A 20,995-nucleotide genomic window follows, 5' to 3' on the forward strand; every position below is an offset into this window, starting at 1 on the left:
TGTCATATTTTGGCAAAAACTGCATGAACACGCATATTGTCCGTCCATATGCTCAGAATGCTCCCAACACACTGTTGTTGGGGCTTTTGGCAAAAGCAGTGTTTGGGCCATACTGAGCGTAAACATGGCTGAAAACACAGCCTTCCATTCCTCTGTGTTCGTATTCCACAGGCACATCCATGCCATTCAGTGTTTGGCGAGGATGTATGCTGTGTACAGGATTCATATTATGGCACAATTGTGGTACCAAAAACAGAAACGCTACAGATGGAGAGTGCGGGATAGATTTGAAAAGGTTCTACAGCTGTTTTTATACCTCTGACTGTCATTGAAACAAGACTTGAGTAAACTAAACTGATCAAAGACATCCTCGAGTAGCCTACAGTTCGCATTTCTACAAATCACCGGCACATTCACACCTGTATGTGTCATAGGCTACGTAGCATATTGATATTTCTATAAAACGGGTCATATCATGTACACATTATATGTCTACCTGACTTTTATATCAGGAGGTTGAAGGGGATGGTCGTGTAGTCAAGTTTCAACACATTTAAGCATGACGCTATTAACTATCTTTTATGGAGACTTCAGGACAGTTTCCAGCAGTGTTTGTAGTGATAAAAGCAAGATATTTTTGACGAGACATGTGGTTATTTCTCACCAAAAAACCCCCCCCAAAAAACAGCCAAAATCATGATCTTTTCCTAACCCTAACCAATGTTTTTTGTGCCTCAACCTAACCAGACAATAAGCACAGTGTTGGATTTGCAGAAACTTAAATTTTCAACATTTTGGTAGCCACCTGCGGCTGATTTTTGGGAGAACCTAACAGTGAGTTTTCAACAGCTGCCTTTCAAGCTTGCAGGTGGTGAGTACTGGATACTATCAAAAGTATTTTGCTTTGTAATACTGTAATATAGCTGGATGAGGCTGTAAATGTTGTTGTTTTAATTATAATGTTAGTTAAGTGAACAATTTAAACTATAGAAACAAAGTACTCACATTAAACACCTTAATTATATAGCTGAATATAAATGTGATAGATACGATCAACAAAATGACTGAACTGGGCCTTTAACAAGAAATTAATCCTTTCAACATGAGGTGAGTTATAGCTTCCTGCCAGTGCAGCAGAGACTGGCCTAGAGACCCGGTAATTGGTCAGTGTTGATCCTGTGATATACAATGATATCGATTACCCGCTAATAAATCTCATCCTGCAAGTGTTCCTGCGCAGCGAAGGCTTCAGTGTTCTTGGGGGACACATCAAATGAATGATCACCGTAAAGGGTCGGAGATGGATAATGCTGAGGGGGAGCTTTCGGTAATAAAGAGTCCTGGCGTGAGTGAACGTGCGGGGGGGGGGGGGGGGGGGCTCTTCCTGCTGCTGATTCTGTATGGATTTTTCATTTGTTTAAGTAGAGCATATCATATACAGGAAGTCCAACATTAGCCAGCATCAATGGAAACTTAACAGCTGATGGCTTCCTCACCTCGGCTGGGGCCTTTAACGAGCAGCTATCAATCACATCCTGAAGCCATAGCACTATATCACTGTGTGGTTGTTTAGATGTGTTACGTAAGACACATTATTTGTATCAGGTGTACTAGTCAGTCAACGATCCTGCAGATGTAGAGAATAAATATTTAACGGTCAACACTGTCCATGTTCTGCTGAGAGATATTGACTTATCGGTCTAATAGTCATAATCCCATGCATTTCCAAGGCATCGTCCGATTATCTCTAAACACTTCATTGCCACGTGATAAACAATACAACCAAGTACAAATTGGTTAAGACAGAAAAACTCACCCCAGACACCGCGAGAGCTGGTCGATGTAACAGTGTTGGCGTTTCCGTTATGGTAAGCTCTTAATGGCTCTTTGCATCACAATAAATAGACAAATCAATGTCTGTAAGCCCACCCTTTTACTTAGTGTGGGAAATGTGACATGAATCACATCTGGTCGGAAGAGTTTTTATTATGATGCGATCCACTAGGCACTCACAATTAATTTGTCAGTTGTTCGCCCAATCCATTCAATTTGTTGGCATGCTCTGTCACGTAGACTAAAGGCAGTTCAGACACAATATAAGGCGTATAAATCAATAAGACTTCTTTTACATTATGAAGGAAAATGGTACATTTAAGTTGCTGAATGATACAATTTTAGCACTTTTTTACTTGGTGTTATTTATTCATCTTTTCAATGCACCATGTTTTTTTGCACTCTGGCACTTTGTATGATATTGATGTGCATATCTATTGTATGTGATTGTGTGTAACTGTATGCTCTGTGTTACTTGTGGCTGCAGCATGGGCAAATGGCCCAGAACAAATTTCCCACATTGTGGGACAATAAAGTTCATCTTGAATCTTGACAATCACAATCACAGCATACAGTATTATAGAGGTGATAAGACAATTACATGTACAGTATCGGTTTGGTAAGTGGCAGCTTACCAAATTCAGTTTGACACTGATTCTCTTTACTGATCAGGTTGTCCTGAGTTTTTCTTATTTAATATTCACAGACAGCTATCTTTCCCTTCTCTACAACACAACTGCTCGTCTGTCTCACTCTTTGGTTAGTTTTACCACATGAGGAAGACAACGTTGGTGCCACTTAAGGTCGGCTGAGAGGCCTGAGGCAACCTAAAGATTAAAGAGAGAATGATTGATAAATGAAAAGTTGTTGGCATTGTAAGGACTTTTTTGCATACATTTGACCAACATTTGTATCATTGGTCATTTTAAAGGCTAAGTTCATCCAAAAATGAAGGTTCAGTGATTGTCCCCTCACCCTCCCTGCTAATGGAAAGCCTGGTGAAGTTAAATTTCTTAAGCTTCACAGCAAAACAGCATTGCGGCATTCTTCTAAACGATTGGAGTAGATGAGGGCTTTTTTTAAAAATGGTATAGACAACCAGAATAAAAACAAAAATGAAAGGCTCTATGCAGCACATTTGACACAATCCAAATGTCTGGAAGCCCTGAGATCCTATATGGATGTGAAAAGACTTTCTTTGGGGGGGATCTGGGGGCTTTCATATTTTTTTTTCTTTTTTTTATACAATTTTAAAACATGTCCCCATGTACTTCAGTTGTTTAGGAAAATGCAGCAATGCAGTTTGGTTGTGAGGCTCCAGAAATGTGTTTGTAGACTACAGGAACCTTCACCCAACTTTCTGTCAGCATGGGGGTCAGCAGATAACGATTGATTTTTTTTTTTTTGAGTGAACTTATCCTTTTAATAATATTTTTCCCTTAAGGTTGATGTTTTCATCTCTTGTCAGAAATACAGAGGTGATCTTTAAGAGGTCCTGTATGCTGAGAAGTGTGTGTCTGTGTGTCCACAAGCTCATGTGGCATCTTTAATAACCTCCATTCTGTCTCATACAGATTGGAATCGGTGGGGTTTCATTGCAGTGGAGCCTCGTTTGTTTCAAGGTGAATGTTCTGAGTCAGCAATCATACAAGTATAACCTGTCAATTTAATACAAGCTGATGGAGACATGTCTTTAAACTGGTAACTAAAAAAGTTTCTGAGAGAATCAGAGTGGACTGCGAGGCAATCTGCGAGGTCCAAACCCGAGTAAATTATTATTACCAAGTGAGTGCTCCCGTCTCATTTCTCACTTATTCTCTCAATCTGATTTTTCAGAAAAACAAACTTTGATGGGAAAACCTCTGTCTGTTGCTCTCACAACTTTATAAGGCAGCTGCAATTTCAGATAAAGAAGCAATATGATTTTTTTTTCAATACATATAACTTTGTGCTACTCAATTCCAGAGATTTAAATACCTTGAAACTTTTAAACCCACTCCTTAAAATGAAAGCACCAGAGGCTGTTCATAGTGCCAGTGAGATAGTGAGACACTTAAACAACTCGCTGCAATTTAGCTGATAGACTGTAGATACACGTGACGCAGGCCTGCAGGTCACATCAATACATAATGAGCTGAGAGTTAATAAGTGAACTCTATCCAGTTTCTCGCGGGGTGGATGTTAAATGTGAAAGCAGTTAACGGCTCTGTTGAGGTTACTGTGCGCATAGTCGCGTGACGTCACGCCCTCACGCGTTGCATCTGGAGCCCTCTCAGTTGTTCATCAGAGAGGAGAGCGGTCCGGATCAAAACGGCGCTGTTTTGTCTTCGCACCTGCCGGAGGTGGATGTACTTTTTTGTTTTTGCTCCAGGTGTTGGAAATTTCGAGCGCTTCCAGTGCGTAAAAGGGGACGTGACGGACGATTCAAGTTAAATTCCCCCTCGTGAAGTTGGACTGATCAGAGTTGCATTGAAGTTTTTTTTTTTTTATTTATTTGGGTCCGGCAGCTCTTGTGTCGGGACTTGTCCGAAATGGTCCAGAGTCGGCGCGTCGCGTCCGAAACTCCGGCAGGTTCGCGCGGTGCGGTTTCAGCTAGCGCACTCGTGTCCGGAGTTGGGATTGTCGCTGTTGGATCTACAGGATGTCGGATCATCACTTGAACTCGCGCGGTGTGGAAGAAAAGCGGATCTGTGTGACGAGTTGGCTCCAGATTTTCCCCTAAAAAACCCTCTTTGAAAAAATATAAGAATTCTCCTAAAGCGCAATGATTCTGACAACTTTTGTGATTGTATTGTCCTTCCTGGGTAAGTGACGCTTTAATCTGTTGAATTTCTATGTTTCGGCTGTGATGTATATTTAACAAGTGCGCTTTGTTTCATTAAAGTTCATCTAAATTGTTTTTCTAAATGTGTTCCCAATTACGCACGGTGTTCAGAAAGGTTCGGAAAGTTTGTCCTGCGCACAGTGCGTCTTTGTGCATCAGTTGGCAACAATACTCTCGGTTATCCTCTTTCTGTGTACAACAATGTCGACAAACTAGAAATATTTCTGACTTCCCTCAGACTCAGTGTTCACCTTGAGGGGAGACAGCAGCAGCAGCAGCAGCTCCTCCCGGGTCCGCCTGGACTGCGTAAAGGCCAGTGAGCAATGTCTAAAGGAGTACAGCTGCAGCACCAAGTACCGGACGATGAGGCAGTGCGTGGCGGGGAGGGAGAGCAACTTCAGTGCGGTCACTGGTCCCGAGGCGCAGGGCGAGTGCCGCAACGCGATAGATGCCATGAAGCAGAGTCCCCTGTACAACTGCAGGTGTAGGAGAGGCATGAAGAAGGAGAAGAACTGTCTCCGGATCTTCTGGAGCATATTTCAGAGTTTACAGGGTATGCACTGACCCAGACGAATCTATGAATCATGATTTGATTGATTATAACGATCAATCTATTCTGAAAGTATGCCTTTATGATGGTGGGGGAAAGTATTCAGGTACTTTATTTTGAAAAGATGTCCCATCACTGTGCAGAAATATAATCAGAAAACCGTACTTTATATCAAAATAAAAGCACAGAACACATCGTGCAGGCTGAATATCACTGTTTTCTAATAATTTACACTATTAGAAAATTAACACTGATGCATTCATGTGTACTTTGTAGTATGACAGTGCTGTAGCTGGTTAAGGTGGAGCTATTTTACTACTTGGAAGTAGTTTAAGTAGATAGGAAATATTAAAATAAAGTACAAGTTTAAAATAATGTTTCAGTTCAGAAGCTTGAATATTTAAAGGTGCAGTATGTAGTTTTTGGAAAGGGCTTTTAATCGGAAGACAAAAATCTTCATTAACAGAATAAACAAACTGACACCACAAATTCATACTGCCGCCTTTCCAGCTTCAAACTGTGCGCTGGGGACCTTATTTTCTTCAGAGGAAGCCTTAAAATAAAACAAATACTTTCTGAATTTCTTTCCTAAAACTATATGCCCCTTTAATTCCCATAGTATAGTGATCCATGCAATGAAGCAGCATCAGGCCTACCTACGTGAGATGGAGATAATTGTAGGCTACTTAAATTTACCCAAGATCAGCCTTCTTCTCATGCTTTATTGTATAATTACATGACAACATATCAATATTTACAAAATAAGAACTTGTCTATGCATTAACATGTGTGATTTACAGCTACTATCCAGTTACCCCTTCAGTGTAATTCATATCATAATGTTTAAGACAATCGAATAACATTGCCCACATCACGATGTCGATCACATATTGTTGACAGTCATTTGTTTCCCGTGCAGGTAACGACTTGCTGGAATACTCCCCGTACGAACCAGTCAACAGCCGCCTCTCAGATATCTTCCGCTTGGCCCCCATCATAGCCGGTAAGTTTGCTGCTTTTACATCGCTGACATTCCTCAGGTTTTACATTTGGACCCTGCAAAGTTAAGTCGACACATACACGGAGACATTATCTCCCAGTTGTTGCCTTAGAACCCAGTTTAAGTCACCACATCAGTGCCACAAATCTGTCACTGTTTGACAACCGCTCTTTTCTATTGCCGTCTGGTTTCGGGGCTGCAGCTTTCAACGCCCATTATCCTTCACAAAAGCTTTTATCTGCCACTGTGACCGACCGTACACAAAGCAGAGTAATTTGGTGTATTTCGCTTTCAGCTCTCAAAGCGATGATGAGAGGGTCTGCGTGTTTTTTTTCCCCCACTATCACAGTACTAGTGCTGGAAGTAGCATTTATGTGCTAGTTTTGAATTAATCATCCTTTTAGAGTAGAGCGTGTGTTGTTGGAGCTCGCAGGGCCGAATGCCTGGATTAAAAAAAGGCAAAAATTCGGAACAGAAAATGTTGCTTGTTTGTCGTTTTTGAGCCATACACGTCCTCAATAAGCCAACGGAGTGAAGGTGGACTTGGGGAGCATGCACCTAGGCCGGGCCAACATTTAGATCTTCTGGGATCACATGCACACACATCCACACACACACACACATACACACAGAGGAGCAATTAACCATCTGTCTGCGTTCAATGGCACTGATAGAACAAGAGCTGTGTGTGTTTGTGTGTGTGTGACAAGTGCAGCACTCTCTGGCACTCTTCGATGTTGGCCTTTCTGGCTGGACGATGGCGTCTGCAGCACCGGCCAGCGACCATTGCAGCGAAAAAAATGGTCATTTGATTCTCTCTCTGGTTCTTTCTCCCTCTCTCCTTCTCTCTCTCTTTGGCTCTCGCTATGATTGAATCCACTTAGCGTATCGCAGTGGCTCTGCTCCACATGCGATGACATAATGGTGAACTGTATTTCAAAATGGGAGAGTGAAGAAATGTTTTTTATTGGAATTCAGATTTGCCCCCCCCCCCCCCCCCCCCCGCCATCTCCCTGTGCCGGAATAGCGCAGAAGTAATACAGAGATAGGTCTAGCAATGCGAGACTAAGAAGAATTGAAAGAAAATTGAAATTGGAAAAGTGGTTAAGGATTCATGAGGTTTTCAGATGATGGGTCTGCTTGTAAAACAAAACAGGAATTATTAAAAGGCCAAGAAGACAGATCATCTCGAAGTGTGCAGGTCATTATTTAACGAAAAATCATTTGTGCGATGTGGCTCAGACGAGGTGGCAGATCCATCTGAACAAATGTTTTAATCTTGATGAAGATTTAATCTGCTGCAAATGTGCTCCTCTGTCAAAGTCAGTAGGGAAGACATGAGCGTTTTTTATCATAATTAGACGCTATCGTGAGAGATCACCAATGTGTATGCGAGCAACATAAATCTGGATGCAGCGATGGAGTCAGAGCTGAGTAGCCAGTGTAATGTATAGCTGTGTGTAAACAGCCAAAGGGGCAGTGAGAAAAAGAAAAAATAATCACTTAATGGGTTAGATATCAGGAATCCATTTGCCATAAGTGACCTCATTCCTGTCTGCAGCTAAGCCAGGCCTCAGGCCATCCACAGTGTAAGGTAATATACATGTGAGCCAGCATAGAATAATCCATACCATATCCCATAGGGCCAACTGCTAAGACATGATGCTCACTACTCAAACAGTCGAAAATCAATGCTTGATATCATATACATGTAAGCCTTTTTTATTCCAAAAAAATCTCATGACAACTATGAAATGAGCAGATGCACCTACTTATTGTCTACTATTAACCCCTCCTACTAGCCGGATGTTATGTAATAGCTTCACATGTACAAGATAGATGGTCATTTATAGTCATTATACAGCACAGGGTTGTATAATGAAATCAGAGTTTGTAAACGCCTTCATGCTACACAAATTACAGAACATATATATAGTTATTTATACACAAATAAACACCTAGTGTATCTTTTGAATCTGCATCAGGGTGTATGTAGACAGCTGCAACAAGATGGTGGTGATAATGTGGTCGGCATCTTCACATCACAAGTTTGACATCTTGGAAACGCTGTCCATCCACCTTGACTACATGAGCACCAAGAGTCAATGTTGAAAACACAGAGTCCACCTCTCCTCATCCAGCTGTAGTCGGCTCTGATCACTGTCTAAATGTTGATCAGAGATGTCGTGGTGGAGACAGGTCTAGGTAGGAACAACAGTCTCGGATTTCAGGTTGCTTTGCCAGCCCAAATCCCATTTTGTCCATTTCCTTTTCCTGTATCCAGACATTAACCAGGAGCAGCCTTAAACCAAGTTAGGTCTTATTCTATGAGAACTCAAATTGTACACTATAAGTGACTGCTCGGCAAACGTCATATTATACGAGGATTCCAATTATCTTTAATATGGTCCATTTATTGCGATCCTTCAGCAGGTAGACAGGTGTTCTCCTTGAAGCTGAAGTTTTGGAGGTCTGTTTCTGCCTTTACCTGACAATAAAGGGAGTCAAAAACTGCAACAGTAATGAATATGCATAAAATATTTGTTGTGTTTTTCCGAGGGATGTCTTTATCAGTTCATCGTCGAGAAATCACGTTTACACTTCACAGTTGAAATGGCGATAGCTAGCGCATTGTCTGCAATGCAAGGAGGCTCAGGTAGAGGTGGGGGTTCATCCATTCATCAAACTTGTTTTCCAGCAGATTCATGACCTCCTCCTGACTCTTGTTCGTTGATTGTTGTGGCAGTCAGCTTAATTTACCCCAGTAAGGACAAGATTCTCGAACGAGGACCACTCCTGCAGGACCTCATTCTTGTATCACTTAGTAGAGGAGCTGATTGTGACACTGAAGGCCTCAATAATATCAAGATCATGGAACCTCTTGTCCACTTGTGTTTCTAGGCCTTTTCTTTAAGGGTGGATGTCCTACATTGAACAGACCTTTGTAGGAAGAGCCTTCGCCCACCTTTACTTCAGTCATTTGGGGCCAGACCAACAAGTCTGTGCAGGAGTACAAATAACAATACAAACCATGATTTTATTTTTATTTTTTGAGAAGAAAGGGGAAAATGTTTCAGTTTTACACTTAGGCATTCACCTTTCGCTGGAGTCCGCTTCACTGCTCCTCCCTCAGCACTTCTTGGACATCTTGCCCTCTCCTTTTCATCTCTTCCTCATGCTGGGTGTTGAAGGCTTCAAGTCCTTTGGGATCAGCGTGGTCCTGAAGGAGGCAAGACAGGAATTCACTTCTTGGAAAAAACTACAATGGTGTCAAAATGACCATTACCTTAACCCTAAATCACTGACAACTAACCAAGTCCGTAGAACATTCTGTTTGGAGGCCCTTCTCCAGATAACATTCTTGAAGGTCGTCATAACAATGTCGACTTTGCCATCAGCAACAGGAACCAGGTCCAGGAACTGATTGAAGACCTGTTCGTCTTAATTCCGGTATATGAGAGAAGGTATAGGGAAGTATTTAGCTTTCACAATTCATTATCAGGAACCCTTATTTATGGGATTATGACATCAACAAATATCAACCTTCCCATAGCTGACATGTGAATCAAGTTGCCTGGATAAAGACACATCTGTGCTCTCATAGACTTCCAGGCTAATTGCCTGTGATGATTTGCTCTCAAAGCCAATCGGCTCCTTGACAACATCTGCCAGGATCTCAAGCATGTTGACAATGATGCTTTCTATGGTTAATCATTTGGTCAGTCTTGACATTGGCAGAAGAGGCATGTCTGTAATTTATTAAACATTTCTATTAATTAATTTTAAGGCTGAATTTCGTCTTAAGTAACAGGTGACTTTTATTTTCCTGAAGTAATTACACCCTAAGCTCAACCAGACTCACAAGGTTTGGGTAGTTTGTGTGGTGGGCTACTTCATTTTTATAAGCCAGTGAACCCACCAAAGATTGTCTCATGCTCCAACACAACAGTGGGTTCAAAGGAGTAGAGCACTGAGATGCCTGTAAATTACAAAAATCATTAGAAGATTATTTGAATTTACTAATATTATTATATACATGCTGTTGGAATTTGACCCACACGATACAAGAGATGCATGGCATCCTGGTGATATTCTTTACTGATTTGCCCTTTCCAAGTAATCTTTTAGTACATGACGGCTCCAACCTCAACAAAAGCCCTCTTTGCACAGCATTTATTAGGTACAAGCTTGTTGATGAAACACTTTTAAAACGTAGAGCAATCAATTATCACGTTTGCTAAATAGCTACATGGCACCTGATTGTTTATTCTTTTTTGTGATGATTTTTCATCATTTAATTAGTCACACAATACAGGACGTAACACAATAAGAACACAAAATGACAAGATGATGATGATTATTTATCGTTGGTTATTTATTCATGACATCACACATTTTGAAAATAGTAACTCTACCATGCTGTGAGTGGTAAAGTCTTTAAGTGAGACATATTCCGCCACTCTGGATCGAATTCAGTGCTGCATGCTGATGTCTTGTCCTTCTCAAGGCACCGAAGAAGAGAAATGAGGGCCCTCTTCCTGAGATATCTGCTCCTCTGACCTGCCCTGCTTCTCTCTGTGTTTGCTGTCAGTCTCATCTGTTGCTTGTGCCCTTACTATATCTCCCACAGCAGTATGCTGACTGCTGTCCTTCACCTCCTCATTCTTCCTTCATCCCCCTCTTTGTTAACTACAACTGTACCTTCCTAACTTTCTCTTGCTGCTTCAGCAAGTCTTTTGAGTCTTTGAAAATATTTTTCAAATGATGAATTCCTCAGTCCAAAGAGGGAGTGGATATCCAATATTAGACCTAAAAAACACATTAATGTTATACCCTGGTACAGGCAGTCTATACTGACGTGCAGCTACATCTGCTAACCCCTATAACCTACTGTAATCTAATTTTTACTTTTAGCCATCCTTATTATCTCTGCTTACCTACCTTGCCCTACTATAAAATGTTTACATGCTTTAGTGCTCAAAAAACACATCAGTTTTCTCATATGGTCCGGTGATGCAGCTCTGCATTCCCCCTCTGTCTGAAACGCTCTGTTTTAGCTCCTGTCACTTTAAGGCCCGCCCTGTCCTGAATACCCAATCTGCTCTGATTGGTCAGCTCTGCCATGCCTGAGCCAGCAACACTAGCAACAATAAAGCAGCTGTGTTGAATCAATTCTTACGTGCAAAGCTAGGAATAAATTATGCAAATGTGTGGTGACCTCACAGAATTAAAGGTGGGACTACTGATGAGGCGTACATTTTTGGATACATTTGTGTACCTGTGTTCATGATAATAACTAATAACTATGCACTATTTGTGAGGATATAAAGGTAAGACAAAAATAATCTACTTTTGACGATCAATGTTGACAAATAAATGTAAGTGAAACACTTTGTTAATAAAGCCTAGCTGCAAGCAAGGCTGAAAGCACGGCTGAAAGCAAAAGACATTTTCTCCAGAGAGCATTACTTATGATGTATTTATAAGGTTGTTAATTCAAACTGAAAGGCGAGGCATTCATGCCAATAACTGCTCAAGTATAGTCTCCAGGAGCAGCCGAAATTAAGTGCTGTGTCATTTATAAATCAATGAACGAGGGCCTCTCAGAGATGTAACACAATACTGTTGAGCAGACTGAAGGAATGATGGAACTACAGAAGTGCCCCTAAGTAAAAAACAGCTTTTCTACAACACATCTTGTTTATGTCTTTAAAGTTCATTTATTTGGCTGCTTGAGGCCATACACTCTGCTCAATTACACCGAGCTAAAGACAAATTCAAGTGATTTCAGATGTACCTGCAGCTTTTTGGGTTGTACTTCTTCGAAATCCAATAGCGAGAGTTAAGAAAGGTGAGGATTCCTGCGAGACACATCTTGTACAATCACATTCCCTACTCATTTTAGGTGAGATACTTTTTGGAGACAAGATGAAGCAATTCTGCATTCCAACAAGCCTGACAGCAGTGATGTACAATTACAATCAACACAAACAGTGGCACATAAGAATTTGCAAAAGGAATACACTCCGCCATTTAATTCTGCCATTCGGTCTGTTCTCGATTCCCCTTTAAAGGTAAAAAGTTTGAATCAGCTCTGCGAATTTGTATCCAGTGAAAAGTCAAAGTAAGGAATATGTAGATGTAAATCAGCGTTCAAGCCTTGATGGATTCCTGTCAGATTCCTGCCACTCATGTTTCCATGATGCTATAACTGCTATAAACTGGAGCTGTCTCAGTTTCAAAGTGACAAACTTAAGAAGTTCTAAAAAAGCCCCGCAGCCAGCACCTCTACTTACGTGTAAGCAGCCGCTCTCACAGAGGAAATCTTAGTATTACAGCCCCACCACTGAGCCCAGTATATTCTCCCAGTCTGTCCTCGTAGCTCATCAGCAGTCCTGCAGAGGATCGAGTCGGTGGACAAGAGATGAAGCTCGGCGTGATGATTTTCCATTGCAAAGACCTCAAGAATAATTCAGTGGGACTGGAGTCGTTGCCTGAAGCAACAGATTAATCCTCTGTAGTCTTTGTCCTCTGCCACTGGCCTGGCTTCCCTCTGAACTCTGCATATGTGAGCAAACTACCGGCTGAACATCAGAGTGGCCATCAGCGGAAAGACACACTTTTAATCTGCTGATCCTTTTTTTACGCAAGACTGCTTTCAGCCATATCAGCGAATCATCTTGAGGCATTTCCTTTCACATAAGTCTCCTTTGTTTTCACTGTGCCCCTCTATAACCGCAGAATAACACGATTTATTCCGACTGAGCTAACCAGAGGGAGCTCACAACCCAATAACAGACACAAGTTGTGGATTAAAAGTTTGGAATTCACTTAGATGCTGCGTAATCAAATATTTATACTAAAGCAAAAAACAAAAAAAAAACAGTGCACAGCAGTGCTTCTCTTCTGTGTGCAGTCAGTACAGAGCAAATCACAGTACATTAAAAAAATCTATACTCAAGCACACCCCAGGACATGATTGACACTATTTTATTAACAGTTACATCGCGCCCTCTTGTTTTTAGTGTAACTGTTAATAAAATGGTGTCAATCGTATCCTGGTGTACACTGGAATATAGATTTTTTGATCTTCTATTAAAACTAAAAGCGTTCAGTGGCATGAGGTGAAACAATCGTAATTTTATCTCAAACATTAGCAAGAGTTTCTGTGTGTGAATGAGAGGCAAACTGTAAAGCCCTACATACAAGCGATGTAACATAATTGCGTGTTTAAAACAATCCTGATATGATTTTAACTACAGACGATTGAGAGAATGAGCTCAGAAATGTGATGCTATATGGCAACTATTTTCAATCTACATAGGAAACATGGATGTAGTTTTGTTCTGCTTATAAATAGTTTACTTATTCATTCCTAACTTTTAAATCTTATTGTGTATTGTATTAATAATTATTTTTTTATGCCTCTGCATCTGCGATATCTGTGGCCATAGGCATTATGTTTTCAGGTTGTTCGTACAAGCCAATTTTGTAAACGCTATATTTCAGAAACGCATTGAGGACGTTTCTTCAAATTTGGGAGCAATGCCCACTATGACTCGAGGATCAACTGATTAGATTTTGGTGGTCAACATCAAGGTTGTCATGGATTCATAGCGCCCCATTCTCGTGAACACGATATCTCAGAAATGCAGGGAATTTCTTCAAATTTGGTACAAGCGTCCACTAGGAATGTCATGAATAACCGTGATATTCAAAACTGAAATATTGATATCATGTTCATAATAGACATGATAATGTGATGTAAATAGTCAAGCGTTGCTTAAATTGTTTGTTTCTTTCAGTTCTCGCTTTGCTATAGTAGGTAGTGGTAATGCGCCTCAACACTGGTTGATGGTTCATTGATTTATTGCTGCCATGCGAAATCATGTTTAAACGACAAGACGTTTATGGTGACTGTGACATCACAAAACACATTTATGGCCAAAACTCCTTTCATACCATAAGAAATGTACACAAATGTCTACAAGGATAAAATTAGAAAACTATTACAGTTTATATCTAAAAGGTCAGATGTTAAATGCACTGTGACATCAAAAAACTCTGCAAAAAATCATTCAGTGCCATAGCTCAGGAACAGCAACTCAACGGGTGCACTGAGGCATACCATCGCAAGGCGGTAATTCTAGCTCAATTCACAGTAATTTATTTTGTGTTATTTTGTAGTCATCATCTGTTGTTTTTGTCACGTTGAATTTATTTTTATGTGCATGCAGTTGGTTGCATGACTTGAGTATTCTTGTGTTGAGAGGACATGACCTAAAGCGCTGAAGAGTAGTAACTTAACTTCGTTGCGTCTGTTACAATGACAATAAAGATATTCTATTCTATACTCTTGAGTAATATAGTACTAACTTTTCTACTTCTGATGCCACGTCATGCAAACAAAATAATATCAAATACATTCATGAACATACACGCACACTCATTCATTCATATACTGACTAACCCACTCCCAGCTTTCTCTGCCACTCTATATGAATCTCATTGGAAGTTGACGGCTCAGTAACGTGGCTTGATGAGAAGAATTTCCTTACTAAGATGAGTGTACCTGATGGCTTAGCCATTAAAGCTGTGTGCAGGGAGCCTCGTGGATATGCAACCACGAGTGATGCAGGCAACGGCTAATCATGGCTTTGAGATAAGAGTATAAAATGCTGCAGGCTGCAGGTGACGCAGGATAATGGTGTCAGTTAGGCATGGACTTATTTGATGTGTGGACTAACTACACCCTCTGCACCCATACACACCAACACGAGTACACAAACGCATAATCTTTATACTGTGTGCACTGTGACTGCATGGAGGCCCTCATCTTCGTGCAAATCTCCCTGCATACATTGCCATACACTGACAATCACGTTTTTCAAAGTTTAAAAATATCTCCGTGCCTCAGGCTTCCCTTACATCTCTCAGATTGATATACAGGTGAAATGGTTTTAACCACTAATGCCTAAAAGTAGGACACATGAAGGCAGAAAAAAGAAAAAAAACTCCCTATAGAAACTATTTGGGAACTGCTGATGGTGAGAAAGTGCATAGAAAGTTATATTTCTGATCATCCAAGCATAATATCACCCCTTTGATGTGTATGGATAACTGAGTTTCAGGAAAGCAAAAGTATGACCATCCTCCCACATTCTGCTGCCCGAATAGCACCACATCCAGTCATCTTAACCGTTTGACAAAGCCATGGTGTAACACCCTAGAACATGAAAGCGTAACTTGGGTTCCAAAGGGACCTGATGAATTTCTTCAACATCCTCAGGCCACCATCACTGAATATTGGAATCATTATCATCAATGCTTTGTGTGAGGGCACTGGGGAAAATTATACATAATATCACAGAAAACAAAAGTCAGATACGTTAAACGTCACAAACCCTACAACTTGCCCCAAAAGTAGATTGTGGACACCCTCAAGATTGATTTAGGTCACAGCTTGTGGGACCTAAATGAGATTTTGCTAATTACATGGGAGCACTTAATAAATGGGTCTCGGGGCTGGTCATAAATACAGAAACACTGAGACATAGATTAAGTGATACTGGCAGAAAGCCAGATAGAGGGCAGGGTGCCATGAAGGGGCGGGCTCTAACCACTTCCAAAGGGACCTGATGAATTTCTTCAACATCCTCAGGCCACCATCACTGAATATTGGAATCATTATCATCAATGCTTTGTGTGAGGGCACTGGGGAAAATTATACATAATATCACAGAAAACAAAAGTCAGATACGTTAAACGTCACAAACCCTACAACTTGCCCCAAAAGTAGATTGTGGACACCCTCAAGATTGATCAAGATCTAAAACTGTCAAACGCCTACCCATAATTCTCATCATATAATTTGGTACCATTTAACGAGGGATTATGGTCCAGATGAGTCCTAGAGTCCAACATGAGTATCCTTGTGATCAGAATCAGACTGAATGACACTGCAATACTCTCAGGAATGCAGAGGGTATTGCACTTCTGTTTGATACAGGGTGAATTACTGAGTGGAGGATTAAATAAAAATAAAGGGATAGCTTGTGGGACCTAAATGAGATTTTGCTAATTACATGGGAGCACTTAATAAATGGGTCTCGGGGCTGGTCATAAATACAGAAACACTGAGACATAGATTAAGTGATACTGGCAGAAAGCCAGATAGAGGGCAGGGTGCCATGAAGGGGCGGGCTCTAACCACTGCTGCCTTTTTTTGTCCATTATGGAAATGACAATGAGGGCACTAGGTGGAGGAATAGGTTTAAAAGGATTAAGTAAGGCATTGATAAACAATGAAGTATGGTTTTGGACCATTATATATTATTTCAAGCCTGTAGTTTATCCCTCAAATCAATTTACCTGCACTGACTGTCTTGAGTTAAACCCCATTTCCATTTGGAATCTCTTGGATATAGTTTCTCTCATAGAGTCCATCATCCGCCCCCGTTGACATAATTCCTACAATATTTCTTTAAGTGGTCCTATCAATCATTTCCCTATGTCTTCTCACTATTATCAATCACTCTCCTCTGGCTGCTTTCCTGATTATCTTAAGACAGCCAGTGTCTTGTCGTTCCTTAAAAAAACCCTCTATAGATACCACCAATTTATTAAACTACAGACCCATCTGTCTTTGATAATTTGAGAATCTGTCTTCTGTCAAAAACGTTGCGCTAGAACAGCTCTGCTTAAAGAAACAAATTACATTCTGATGGATTTTAGTTTTACTTGACTTACTGCCTCTGACACTATTGATCAAGCTATTCTATTTGATGGATTATTGATCTGGGTTGGCATCTCTGGTACTGTCCTGAAATGGTGTACCTCATATACCTTACATTTTTGTAACAACATGACTTCCTCTTCTCTCTGCTCATGTGGGGTCCCTCAGGGATCAATATTGGGTCCTATTCTGTTTTCTTGAAATATGCTAATTCTAGGTAATCCATCAACTCAGCTCATGGTGTCTCTCACCATTGCTACGCCAATGATAGGTAGCTTTACTTCTCGGTCAAATTCAGTAACCTTATTAATCTTACCACCCTTCATGACTTTTTGGATGTCTCCAAATTTAACAGACAGAGGCCCTTAGGAGGTCAGTCACTATATTGGCCTCCTCAAGAACAACATCAAACCACCTCTTGGTTTTCTGTTTGACCAACATTTGAATTTTTAACCTCACATTTCCAAAATTATTCAGTCTTTCAGTTGAGAAATATGGCAGAAATCACCCATACCTTAACCAAAAATTGGAACTTCTAGTGCACACATTGGCTACTATAACTCCCTCTTCAAATGGAAGTACTCTGTCCTCCCAAGCATCTCAACAAGAAGTCCAAAATGCAGTATCTTGGCCGTTAACAAACACTGGTTGTGAGTTGCATATTAATTATTTTTCCCTTCATCGGCTTCCAGTAAAACACAGAATCAGTTTCGCAATGTTATTAATTAAATACAAGGCAGTGTAATGCTCGGCCACCGCATACACTGAAAGATTACAGAGCCTGCATTCTAGCATTAATCCTTTCCAATCATCTGAGCAGGGAACCTTTTAATTTGTTCCCCCATCACATACTGATCAATGCGCCAGCATGCAAATGCAAGTTTAAAATATGAAAATACAGAAACGGTATATTTAATAATATATACATATATATCAGCATGTTTTAGAATTCAGATTATAAAATTAGAAACCCAGATACTCACTAAACTACAGCCTTGTTTTGTGGCTGGCCGTCTTCACTGACAGAGTCAACAGTTAACTGAGCTTGTGCAGCGTGCTTCATTGTTATCCACACTTTTTACAGGCTTGTTGCCTCTAGATTACCATGCAGACAGCTGGCTCTTGCGCTTAAGTTTAAAGGTCACACTAAAACTCTTTATTACTAAAAATCTGTTTCTCTAATATGGGAGGATTTTCATGTCAGCCACAAAGAAACATGCGGTCCTGGAATTGCCCTTTTATATCTATATTCTCGACTTGCATTAAGAGGAAAAATAAGTTGTTTGGCAGAACATCTTTGCTACACAGGAATTAAACCCTCGAGAGCAAGGAGTTTTCTGACCAGCTCTACTGTTTCTGACCTCACAGCTTTTATGTTAAATGGTGGCATCAGTCCAGGATGTTCTGTTGGTGCCTTTTAGTCCATGTGTCCTGCGCAAAGAGATGATAATCCAGCTAAGCCTGAATCCATAGACACTCATAAAAAGAAAATGAGGGGATTGCACAAAATCTGATGCATTAAGGGCGCGTCTGTCTGGATGCTCCTGACAGGAAACTTGGAAGCTATAAACCACGCAGCCATTTTACCACATTTCTTCTTCAGCAGACATCTGTCTTTTTAGTCTGATGACTACAATGACCAAAAACATCAACCAAAGTTTAAAATTAAGGTACTGATAATGAGCATAAATTGACCTAGTCTTTTCTGATAAGGTGTTTTTCTTGTCTATCAGCTGCTTCAAGGATATGCGGTGCTGCAAAGGGCATATGCAAACCTTTGAATAGAAACTTTTCTTGGTCTAGACTTCACCTATAATCTAGAGGTAATGGGTCAGTTCTCCAACAAAGATGCATGGCATGTATTAATAAAATTACACAAGTTGAATTTGCGCAAACCCACTGATCTGAAAAAGTGTTTTCAGCAGTCACAAAAAAGTGTTTATGCCTTTAAACTTCCCCTGTCATTGAGGGCATTACAAACACTGGACGGCTTGGCAGCTGGACGAAAGAGAAGTTTGGCTCTTATATTCTCACCTTCACTGTATTAGTGAGTGCAGCCCCCTGAGGACACCATAATTAACCTCTTCTGTGAGATGCATATACCCTACCTGGCAGGCAGTCTTTCAAAAGTTCCTTTGTATCATTCCAATAGAGGTCAAGGGTCAGATTCCAGTGTTTACTTCATTGGTTTGTTATTTGGCCTGCGTCATTGGCAACATGGTGGTCTTGCTCAGGGGTTTCGCAACTTAAGAAGGCTTAGTGAGAGTAGCAGTCTTTTTACAAGATATGTTATTTTATAGGTGAGCATTGCATAGGAAGTCAGTCCTTGTTATACACTGCAAGGTCAATGGACTGATGATAGGAGAAAGTTGAGTAATGTCTTGAAACAGTATTGTAAGAAAGCCTGTCACTGATGGCCACTGTCTGCTTTCAATAAAGAAACATGACAATAGAGATATTAAGACGGTAAGAGGATTACAGAGACAAGTGAGGATTGTTTTCTAATTAAAATAACAACCATAGTGCAACACAGAAAACTGAAGTGCAAGCAGTACACAGACGATGAATAATTATGACCAACATTGCTAATTGTGCTCTTGAGGGAGATTTAAATAAAGTCATTGTTGAACTATATGACTAATGACTGCGTTTACGTGAAAAAAATACTCCCATTATATCCGGAAAAAGTCACTGTACCAAATAAGTCTTTAACATTGCTAAAGGAATATTCTATATTCTTCTTCACATAAAGGGGACAAGGTAATGTATGCATCATTATACAACACAGGGTTACATAACGAAATCAACAATAGTAAATACCTTCATCCTACACAAGTTACAAAACATATATGAAGTAATTTATACAGCATACAAACATATATTATACTTTTGAATCTGTGTCACAGTGTATGTAAACAGCAGCAACAAAATGGTGATGATAATGTGGTTTACACCTCATATCAAAGTTATCTGCGAAATGCTGTCCGCATCAGTGTTATAAACACAAAGTCCACCTCTCCTCGTCCCACTGCAGTCCTTTGCTTTGTTAGCTCAGAACATGTCCCGTCTGTCAAGTGCAACAGTTTGATCCGAGATGTTTTCATGGAGACAGACTGGCAAAACGTGACTTCAGAGACTGTCGTGCCCACAGACACCTGAGTCTTTTTTTTTTGTCCGTTTCCCTTTTCTGGGACTGGACATTACCCAGAAATGGCCTTAAACCAAGCTCGACTAGTATTGCTATTATCCAGTCCAGATGAATGGTTGAAAGACGTCGTGGGCCGTGATGGTCTCAATGCCCTGCTGCTCTTAATCCAAAACACCTGTTTTCTTCTCCAATGTTGAAATCAATAAAGCCTTAAAATAATGTTTTCAAAAAACAAAAATGTAGCACAATCTTGAGGAGCTACTGTTCGCAGCGTCTTAATGCCCACAGTTGTCAGAGCCTACTCAGATTGCAGAAACACAGCTTCGGTCTTCATCAGCTTTCTGGAAAGGTTGGCGTAGCAATATTTGAGGGCTTTTCAAAAGAAACGGCTGATATCCAAGTCTTTCGCATGCCACTGGCACATTTGATATGCATGCTTTGAATGTGCTGTCAATATGTCCAAACAATGCTTCTAAAAACCAAGTCACATCCCACATTTTCACCAGAAAATGCTACATTCATAATAAGCCGTAAGTTGGGAATATCTGAAAAGGATGTTGTTTATAAGACCTGTATCAAATTCTGAATATTATCATATTGGGAACCATGGTGGAATATTAGATTTCATGTAAACAAAGTCAATGTCACGACGCTCCACTGAAATTGAATGTGGTCTTACAGACAGTGAGCAAGGTCTGTATTTAAATTGCTCTAGAAATAGAGAAAATATGACTCCAAAATTAGCTTATTAAATACACAAATGTTCCCAATGAAAAGGTTTTTTCCTGCCAGGGGGTGTTGTGTCTATATCGAGTCACGCTGTGACCTACAGCTTCAACCTTCTTATTCACACTTAGCTTGTGACGTCTGCTACATGCTCACACACATAAACACGTATGCAGTAT

At 40.4% G+C, this 20,995-nt stretch overlaps 1 protein-coding gene and 1 long non-coding RNA gene across 2 annotated transcripts in view; one reads left to right on the forward strand and one right to left on the reverse strand.

The window, feature by feature from the left end:
- Window positions 1-4,073: 4,073 nt before the first annotated feature.
- The window catches only part of gfra1b (gdnf family receptor alpha 1b), a 28,766-nt gene continuing 11,844 nt past the window's right edge, over window positions 4,074-20,995 (forward strand). The window contains exons 1-3 of the mRNA XM_030399294.1: window positions 4,074-4,637; window positions 4,896-5,210; window positions 6,127-6,210. Of these exons, the coding sequence (XP_030255154.1) occupies window positions 4,598-4,637; window positions 4,896-5,210; window positions 6,127-6,210 (439 nt within the window). The 5' untranslated portion in view covers window positions 4,074-4,597. The remainder of the gene's footprint in view (window positions 4,638-4,895; window positions 5,211-6,126; window positions 6,211-20,995) is intronic.
- On the reverse strand, window positions 7,908-12,802 carry LOC115570662 (uncharacterized). The gene is made up of 4 exons (XR_003981797.1): window positions 12,504-12,802; window positions 9,521-9,647; window positions 9,305-9,427; window positions 7,908-9,207 (listed from the first exon to the last, which is right to left on the reverse strand). It is a non-coding gene; the product is annotated as an uncharacterized LOC115570662 (long non-coding RNA).

Source organism: Sparus aurata, chromosome 20 (genome assembly GCF_900880675.1).
Source record: "Sparus aurata chromosome 20, fSpaAur1.1, whole genome shotgun sequence".
In the NCBI taxonomy this organism is placed as follows: Eukaryota; Metazoa; Chordata; class Actinopteri; order Spariformes; family Sparidae; genus Sparus; species Sparus aurata.